At 35.5% G+C, this 10,311-nt stretch overlaps 1 protein-coding gene across 1 annotated transcript in view; it reads left to right on the plus strand.

The window, feature by feature from the left end:
- Positions 1 to 8,770, plus strand: part of LOC150092754 (short transient receptor potential channel 5-like) — a 235,133-nt gene extending 226,363 nt beyond the window's left edge. The window contains exon 9 of the mRNA XM_090414270.1: positions 8,699 to 8,770. Coding sequence (XP_090270396.1) covers positions 8,699 to 8,770 — 72 coding nt within the window. The remainder of the gene's footprint in view (positions 1 to 8,698) is intronic.
- Positions 8,771 to 10,311: the final 1,541 nt, after the last annotated feature.

Below are 10,311 nucleotides of genomic sequence, written 5' to 3' on the forward strand. Positions count from 1 at the left end.
GAATTACATAAAATCATATCAGCAGAATTCCACATATTTACATTCTTTTTTTTTAGAAATAACAAATAAAGAAATAATTCGTAATTCATATAAAATACATTTAAACATGATAAATACAAATTCTTCTAATATGTATATACACAGCTTCTTATAATATTAATACAGGAATAAATAAAAGAAATTGAATAACATTTTGATACAGTGTCCTTTCATTACCAATACATTCTAAATTAAATAATCAAACAATAATAAACAAACTCAAAGTAATTATATGAATAATAATTTACGAGCAAGAGATTAACATCAAATAATATTTACAAGTATTGCTTAAGTCATGGCAAATTATGTTAAATGTGAATGAAATATTATAATTCTCAAATATCTTCATTCACAATTTAGCAATGGCCTACCCTTTCACTGAAAAATTTTTCTTCTAAGAAACATTTTTCACACAAGACCTCTTTGTGGAGGATATAAACCTTATATTTTCTTTTTGAGGTCTCATACAGTGCTTAGACTTACTAAAACTCAACTTGTCTTTACAGTTTGTGCACTTGTTTCTTTTCACTTCTCTACATGGATTCTTTCTGTTCCATATACAAGGAAATAATTGTTCTTTGTACTTATTGTAAGGAAATGACCTTTCAGAGTTGGAATCTTGTTTTCTGTCACAATAATTGAAACTTAGTTGTCTCATAACTGGTTGATTGGTTCTATTGGAGTTCCTCTTTTGATCACTCATTTCTTGCCAATTTTTTCTCTTTCCCCATACTTCCTTTATTCTTCTTCCTTCTTCCTTTCTTATTTTTCCAGTTTTGTCTTGGAAACTAGTCACCTTGGCAAAATTAACCTTAACTGTTGGTTGATCTTTATTGTTAACTTCTGGCTTAGGTATGGATATTAGTTGCTGTGAATGGTTATCAGTGTTAATTGGTGTTTCTGGCTGATAAGGCACAACAGATTCATTACTACTTCACAGTTGGTTCTGTTACAGATAATTGTACCTTATTTGTAGTAATTTTTTCATTAGGTATACAAAACCTTTCCTTCTGTCTCCTTGTTCCATCATACATGTAATTGCTACCTCTTCTGATATTTCTTTTCCTGTTCATTAGAGATATTTCCTTTCTAAAAAAATCACAGGAGAACTGATACCTTTCTAAGAAATTTGTTCCTAGTATGATGTGAGAGCTTATGTTAGAGGTTGAGGGGGGGGGGGATAACAAGTAAATCTTGCCAGACACTTAGTTTAAATTCTGGTAGGTAGATTCTTGTATGAACCTTTTCATAGGCTATGAAGTTTGAGTCTGAAAGAGTAGTCTGAATTTTGAGTCGTACCGGTTTTCTCAGTTTGGCAATGTTTTTCGATAATTTGTGCTTTATACTTAGGAAATAGTCATTTCTAATGGTTGAAGCATTACATCCTGTATCCAATAAAATATCACACGTAGAGTCTAGGATTTCTCCTCTAATTCTCATCAATCATTCATTAGATCTTTGGTGTTTCTGAATTCTATTTTATTCTCTATATGGTATGTGTCCAAACCTTGAATCCCAGTTTTTGTTAGAGTAATTTCTTTTGTTATAAAAATAATTTCTAGCAAGATGTCCAACTTTATTGCAACTATAACATACGGGAGGATTTCTATGTTCTCTCTTTCTCTATCTGAGGTTGAGAGACAATGGGTATGTGTTGTTTAAGATTTTGTAGTCCTTGTAACAACTCACTTAAATTTGCTAAAATGGGTTGATTTTGTCTTTCTACTTCTAGTTTGATTCTCTCATCAACCTTATCTGCTGTGGGGTTTTGATCTTCTTTAGACTTCACTGTGATTATTGTCAATTGTTTCATCACTTCATTTAGCCTATCCATAATTTACAGACGAAGCACTCGCAACTGGGTCAGGCAATGCATTCTATTCATTCACCACTCTCCAAGCAAAAAATCTAGTTCTCACATCCTTGTTAACCACACTTTTCCTTAATTTCCAGGGATAACCTCTTGTTCTTCCATCAATATCACACATCTGAAATATTTCCCTTGCATCAATCTTATAAAATCTTTTAAGTAATTTAAATGTTTCTATCATATCTCCTCTTCTCTGCTTATCAACCAACCTCTGTAATCCACAAGCTCCCTACACCACTCACCAATTTAGTCGCTCTCCTCTGAGCCCTCTCCACCAATTCATCTCCAAGGAATCCAGGCGACACCAGACTTGAGCACAGTAATCCAAATGTGGAAGTATCAATGCCTTATAAAGAGGAATAATAACACCTTTATCTCTGGATGTTAGTGTGTTCTTCAGTAACCAAGTAATCCTATGTGCAATCTTGGACACCTTAGTAATGTGTCCTCTGAACTTCAATTCCCTATCCACTAATCCCCCAAGTCCCTAGCCTTGTCAATCTCTTGGAGTACCGTTCCAACAATGTGGTACACAGCTGTAAATCTTTTAACCCCAAAATGCATAACTTTACACTTTTCCAGATTGAACTGACATCCATTACCCTTTGTCCATTTTGCCAGCTTATTTAAATCATCCTGCAAACTCTCAACATCTGCTTGATTTCTTATTGTGCTTCCCAACTTTGCATTGTCAGAAACAACTGAACATCTCCCTTCAAGTCATTTCCTACATCATTTATGTACAAATTAAACAATAACGGCCCAAGCACAGAGCCCTGAGGCACACCACTAGTTACCTGCTTCATCCTGGATTCTGCTCCTTATACACTACTTTTTAGTATCTCTCCATAAGCCAATCATAAGGAAACTTCAACAAGGACTAAACATCCAAGTATTTATATATATATATATATATAAAGTTTATTGTAAGTTAATGAGAAAATAAAAGGAGGAAGGAAGGTAAAGGAAACTTGCATTTGTTGAAGTGTATATATATATATATATATATATATATATATATAACATCATATTCCTAAATGTGAATTTATATTTTAATAATTTTAAGCATTACAATTAAAGTAAAAAAAAAAAAAAATTATGATATGGAACTTTACATGTATTATGTAATAAACTATCTCAAAACGAAACTAGATAATTTGCTTCAGCCAGCATACATCTGCCTTTTAACCCTTCCTCCTTCTCACCACAAATCTAACATTATAGCAGGACTAAACATCCAAGTTTGAGACATTCTAGAATGCTTTGTTCTATTTCTGATTTCTTCGTGTGTCATTTGGCAATGAGATTAAGTATATCTGCCATTACTGTTTATATTCTAAGATCATTTGTTTTGGAAACATGTATTTAAGTGAATTATTTTCTATATAAAAAAAAAAAATTCAAATCATGGAAGTTTAGCATTGCGATCATACTTTCTCTGTATTATTTTTTCCATGTAAAACTGGAGAAACAGTTAATTCTCATATCACACAGCATTTTAGACTTACTTAGTCCTGTGTCTGGTGCACTATATAATACTGTATATGCACACACATACACAGTCATGCTTAAATTATCCAGTCACAGTGGGAAAGCAGTTTGTCTGGCATATAACTTAACTAAAGGGTTGAATAACTGAAGTTACAATTGCATCATGCTGTATCAGAAATTAATTGGTACTAACTCATTGTAGGGTCATTTAACTGAAACTTCATTTGAATGTTGGATTATTTGGGAGATCATTGTGTGTGTGTGTGTGTGTGTGTGTGTGTGTGTGTGTGTGTGTGTGTGTGTGTGTGTGTGTGTGTGTGTGTGTGTGTGTGTGTGTGTGTGTGTGTGTGTGTGTGTGTGTGTGTGTGTGTGTGTGTGTGTATTATTTACAAATTCAGGTTAGATTGAGTTATATGGCAACTGGCTCACTCAATTCCAAGAGGAGTTTGCTATATATATGTGTGTGTGTGTGTGTGTGTAATTAATTTTTTTTTAACTTGGGGATACTGTATATTAGGGTTACCAAGTAATTTTGTAAGCTTGGTTATTTGACTCCTAGTCCCAAGTGTGCGAGCAATTGAGTTTGTGCCTGAAACGTGGTTCGGGTCTAGGGATGGTGCAACGCCGGGGCAACTCATTGTAAAGGTGGGTAAAGCACTGATCAGTATTCTTAGTATTTTCCCATTATGTAAAGCACATCTCATTAAAAGATGTAAACTGCAATACATTATGGGTGGGGTCACTACCCAGACAGGTTTCAACCTTTTTTGAGGTCTCCTCAGTGAGTAGCTACTCACTGAGGATGACAAAGATGGTTTCAGGACTGTACAAGGATAGTTATGAGGATCGTCTGAGGGAATGTGGACTGCAGAGTTTGGTGGATAGAAGAGGGAGAGGTGATATGATTGAGACTTTTAAACTGTTGAGAGGTGGTTACAGGGTTGACACTGGGGAGTTCTTTCGCTTGGTTGAACAGCAGGAAGGAGTGATGACAAGAGGCCATCCCTGGAAGTTACAAAAGGAAACTGTGAGCAAGAGGGTGAGGAGTGGTTTCTTTGCATGGAGGGCGGTTGAACTGTGGAATGCATTGTCTAATGGAGTGATGAGAGCGAGAACGGTCAATGAGTTTAAGGAGTGGTATGATAGACTTTGTGTTTCTTAGGGGGGGGGGGAGACCTACCCTCGATGAGTCTTCTAAGACTTTATGTTCTTAGACCTCCCACGATGAGTATTTTGACTCCATGGAGGCCTGAATAATAATAATAATAATAATAATAATAATAATAATAATTGGTTGTTGCAATTTCTTAATTTCTTGGTGAACTAAGCTTTGTACATCTTCCATCAACTTCTTATTAGATTGTTCTTCACTCACAGTCATGTGATTAACACTAATAGGACTTTCTCCCATATTCTTTCTTTTCTCCTCTTCTTTTTCATTCTTACCTCCAACTTTAGACTGTTCCAAGGGATAATCAGTTTTATTCACAACATTTATAAGGGCTACATTGGATGAGGGACAAAAGTCTCCAATCACCTGTTCTCTTTCCTTTACAGCCTTAAAACATTCTTCCAAGGTGTTAATTCTTTTCTTGTAGGCAGTCTCTCTTAACTCTAATTTTACCCCTTGTTGGAACTGTTGGAATATAGCCCAATCTAAATGAGGTTTATCTTCATTAGTCTCATTTAAACTGTTGGATAAAATCAACAAAAATTGTAAAAATCTGTGACACTTTCTTTATCTGTTTGTGTGGCTCCCTGTAGTTTCCATAAGTTGGGACCAATACTTCTTAATCTAGAGTACTGAGAAATTAAAACATCTTTAAATTTCTGATACTCTAATGTTTAAGAATTGGGGATGAATACAAAAATGTTTTTACCTTACCAGTTAATTTACTTCTCAACAAAATTAATAATTGAAAGTCAGTCCAGTTTGCTATTTCCCTAAGCTTTTCAACAAAAGAAAAAAAAGACAGCACATCATCTGATTCCTCTCCCGAAAATTGAGGAAAGGCCTGTTGTGGGTTTACTGCACGAAAAAATTCACTATCTTCCATTCTCAAACTGGATGAAACAGCCATATTAATATATCAGATACAAAACTTAAATTTAAAAATCTGAATTCTTAAATAACTTCTTTCTTTGCCTGATTCTGGTTCACAACCTGCTCACAGTGATTCACTTAAATTAACTATTAAGGTTTTAAGGATCACTTTTTCTACTATTATTACACAAAAATTTATTTAATTATTTAACTTATACTAGAATTCACATCCTGTCGACTGCACCATTTTGTTGTGTCATCTTATTTTGCTGACTAATCCAATTATGATGGTTAGTTGAGCTTATCCTTGCTTCATTAAATTCCATTTTTTATTTGTTTGATGTTAATTGATACTGATCCAAATATAAAGAAATTTATATTATCCTGCACCACCTTATATTCAGATTAGTCTATATAACATAGAGGAATCAATCATCAACTAACGTTTGCAATCTCACTTTTCTACAGGCCGAGGTTAATATTATCTTTTAAGGCTTCCGCAAGGTTCGATAAATTTTTATGAGCAGTGCAGATGAAAGAAAATCAGGCAAACATCAAATTGAATTCAATAAAACAAAACATTTAATGCAGGGTTATATAACATGTACATCTAAATATAACTTTCTAAACAAGATAATGCAATTGAACAAATCCAAAATATCTCTGAGATACAGGTAGCTATTCAATTGGGTCTTAAGATTAAGGCTACAAATCTTAGATCTTATTATTCAAGACATAAGTATTTCTATCACAACTAGTCTCTATTCTATGAGGCAAATCCTAACATCTACACATCGATTTAGTTCTAGTGCTTAGAATAGATACAATGCATTAGGTATCAAACATTCAACTCTCGGTTCTCTATATTCTGCCAATTAATAGAAAATAGTTTTCACAGTACAAAGTTCCAGAATTCACAATAAATATTTTTTTATAATTGGCTTCTCTAATTCACTTCTGGTCTATAAACACTTAATTGAATCACAAGGCAGTTATCAATTCAAGGGGGAAACACTTTAGCGCTTCATTCTTTCGACTATTTAAAGTTAAAGGCCACAGCTAGGGTTAAGATATATTAGGCGGAATTAACTTTCCTCTGCTTCACACTGGATGTAAAAAGGATAAGTCTTACTGAGTTACAACTTCAGCACATTGAATTCACTTAGGCACATTTTCAAATTCCTGTTAACTAAATATCGCGAGGAAACACAAACACAAACACATAGTGAAGAAATCTTCACTATGCTAACTGAAATATTAAACCCAGAGCTACATAAGTCTTGACACATTAGATTTACGTCATGTACTAATTCCTTATCTTCCACTGTGTATTGACTTCAGCTCTGCAGCTTTCTTCCTCTAATCTTTAGGAATCTATCGTAATATCAGAATTCCATAGAGGTAGTTTTCCGCATATCTCCACTCACCTTTCGTCACACACAACCAGTCTCTTTGCTGTCCCTAAGCTTTCTCCTCCTGTTTACTTTCGTTTTCCAATTAACTGCGTTTATTCTAGCCAGATCAGCTTCTCTCCATATCATAGCCATTCATGTTCTAAGCACGCACTAACTAAAAATAACTCCGTTTCTCCTTTACTAGCCAATCAAATTCAATCAGAAGAATTACATAAAATCATATCAGCAGAATTCCACATATTTACATTCTTTTTTTTTAGAAATAACAAATAAAGAAATAATTCGTAATTCATATAAAATACATTTATATTGCAGGTGTCAACTTCCTGGCACATTCCTTCAGAATATGTGGTGATATATTATCAAGTCCCAAAGCCGTATTTAGATCTAGTTTGCTCAACTCTCCATATACCTCTTGCTCACTTACAGTCAGTCTCTCTTCCCCATCATCAACTGCTCTCAATCTCTCCATAAAGTCACATTTACAAGATAGAAAGACCTTTATGAATTGCTCATTAAGTATCTCCACCACGCCTTCGGCAATGGCTGTTTTTATACCATTTTCTCCAATCAGTGTCATCCTTCCATAATCATTCTTTCTTTTGCTGGCTACTTATTGAAAGAACTCCTTAGGATTCTTTTTGGCTTCATTAGCCAACTGCTGTTCATAAATCTCTTTAGCTACCCTCACCAACCAAGTCACCTGCCTTGTGTGGTCTTTGTACTCCTCATGGAATTGGTTACTTCCACTTCTCTTATGCTGCCTCCACAATGCCCTTTTTCTCTGTATTGCATGCTTAATCTCTTTATTCATCCACCTCATACCTACCTTATTTAACCTTCTCACCCATGGAATACATTTAGACATTGCATCTACTAAATAGTTTTTGAAAATCTCCCAAGCTGCATTTATCTCTTTTCCAGCTAACTCTTCCATGCTACACCTGCAAGCTGTCTCCTGAGCTCTTCATAATCACCACCCCTTGTAATTCCACATATATACTTTTCTTACAGAGGTCCTCACACTGCTGGCAATTACCCAGATAATCACCTCATGGTCATTCTCACCAATTGGTTGGTGTTTGACACTTCATTTATAATTACATCCTCTGATGAGATGACCAAATCCAAGACTTTCAATCCTCATGTGCCCTCTGTTACATACTGTATGAGGTAGTATCCCTCAAAGACTCAAGAAACTCATTTTCTTTACTTCCAGTTGCTATCTCATCATTCAAAAAAAATAACTGAGTGCAATTCATTTGTAAGTAGGCAGTTACAATGAAAACCATGACTCCTTTGTCTCACACCTTCATGCAAACATGTTATAATCATGAAAAAAAGTACTACAATAGCATATTTTAATAGAAAATTTTAATAGAGTCATGGTTTCCATTGTAACTGCCTACTTACAAATGATTTGCTCTCAGTTATTTTTTATTTCACTTACACTGTAAAACATTTAGCAAGCACACAAGAATTTAACCATGATATTTTTTGTTTTCTAACCTAACAATGAGCTATTTGGTGAATCGGATAAATTTTAACAATCAATTTGAGCAAACTGGCTGAAACTGGATGTATAGAAGGATCAAGGATAAGGGCCATCCCTACAGTTACAAATGAATGTGGTCAGCAGGAGGGTGATAAGTAGTTTTGTTTCATACTTCATTCTTCATACTCACTCATTCCCTGTTTGTGAGAGCACAAACAGTGGATGAGTATGAAATAGTATAATAGACTGTATGTTGTCTAAGATGTGCTTACCATGATGAGTCTTGTGACTTTATGGAGGTCTTGAATAATAATAATAATTATTACTTCTTAATTTTGAAACAGAAATGTTGTTACCTGGAATCTGCTGTTCCTCCAGAAGAGAATCTTGCTCCATATCATGTGAGTAGTTTTTAACTTTCTTTAAAAATGAAAATGTAAAGTTTTGAGGAAACTTAGTTTTTTATTATTATTATTATTATTATTATTATTATTACGGGCAACTCGAAGGAGTTGACAAACTCATCGAGGGAGGCACATGTAAAGAATAACTATTCGTCTTTCACACAGTATCTATCATACCTTGCCTTAAACTCATTCGCGGTCATAGCACCAGACTCTGGCAGCTTATTCCACTCATTTACCACTCTCCAAGTAACCTAGCTCTAACACCCCTGTTAACCACATTTTTGCCCAGCTTCCATGTATGCCCCCTAGTCCTCCCACCACCAGTCCTATTTCAAAAATATCTTCTCAACAATATCTTCTGGATTAATCTTATAGAAACCCTTCAGTAATTTGAATGTCTCAATCATATCACCCCTTTTCCGCCTATCAACTAATTTTTGCAACCCACAAATCTTCAATCTGTTCTCATAAGCTTCATTCCACAGACCTGCCACCATCTTGGTCACTCGTCTCTGGATCCTCTCCACCTCCTCCCAATCAAGAAGAAATCCTGGTGCCCACATCTGGGCACAGTGGTCCAGATGGGGTCTTATCAGGGCTCGATATAGAGGAATAACTTGTTTGTCTCTGCTCATTAAAGTATTTTTCAGTAACCAAGTGATTTGATGGGCTATTTTAGCCACTTTTGCGATGTGCCCCCTAAACTTCAGCTCCTATCTACCAACACTCCCAAATCCCTGGCCTCATCAATCTCGTGGAGTTCCACCAATACGATATACATACTGCTGCTAATCTTTTCACTCCAAAATGCATAACCTTACACTTTGCCACATTAAACTGACATCCATTTAGCCCACTCCTCCAAACTATCCAAATCATCCTGCAAAATTTTGGTATCCTGTGCACTCACAATTGCTCTACCCAACTTTGCATCATCAGCAAGCAAGTGAACACTTCCTCTCAAATCCTTTCCTATATCATTGATGAACAAATTGAAAAGCATTGGTCCAAGAACAGAACCCTGCGGCACACCACTAGTCACAAGCCGTCTTTTGGACTCCACTCCTGAATAAACCACTCTCTGGTATCTCTCCATCAACCACCCTCCTATCCATCTCACGAACCCTGTATCCATCCCCATCTGCTCCAGTTTACTGATTAGGGTTCCATGTGGAATCCTGTCAAAGACCTTGGAAAGGTCCAGTAGGATTACTGTAAACCCATTACCCTTATCCAGTTCAGTCGTTACTGTGTTATAAAACGTGAGCAAATTACTGAGGCATGATCTACCCTTCACAAAACCATGTTGTCCCCAATATAGTATCCCATTTTCATCTATCCAATCCTCTATTCTTCTCTTGACTAGTTTCTCCAAGACCTTGACAACGATTCCTGATATGCTAATCGATCGGTAATTTACAACAGCAGTCTTGGAACCTCCTTTATGCAGTGGAACTATTTTCCCCTCTTTCCACCCCCTCAGGACTAACCCAGACCTGAGACTCAGATTAAACAGCATGGTCAAGGGTACTGACAATTCTTTAACTGCT

Source organism: Typopeltis vanoorti, chromosome 25 (genome assembly GCF_054136105.1).
Source record: "Typopeltis vanoorti isolate ZY-2024b chromosome 25, IOZ_Tvanoo_1.0, whole genome shotgun sequence".
Taxonomy (NCBI): Eukaryota; Metazoa; Arthropoda; class Arachnida; order Uropygi; family Thelyphonidae; genus Typopeltis; species Typopeltis vanoorti.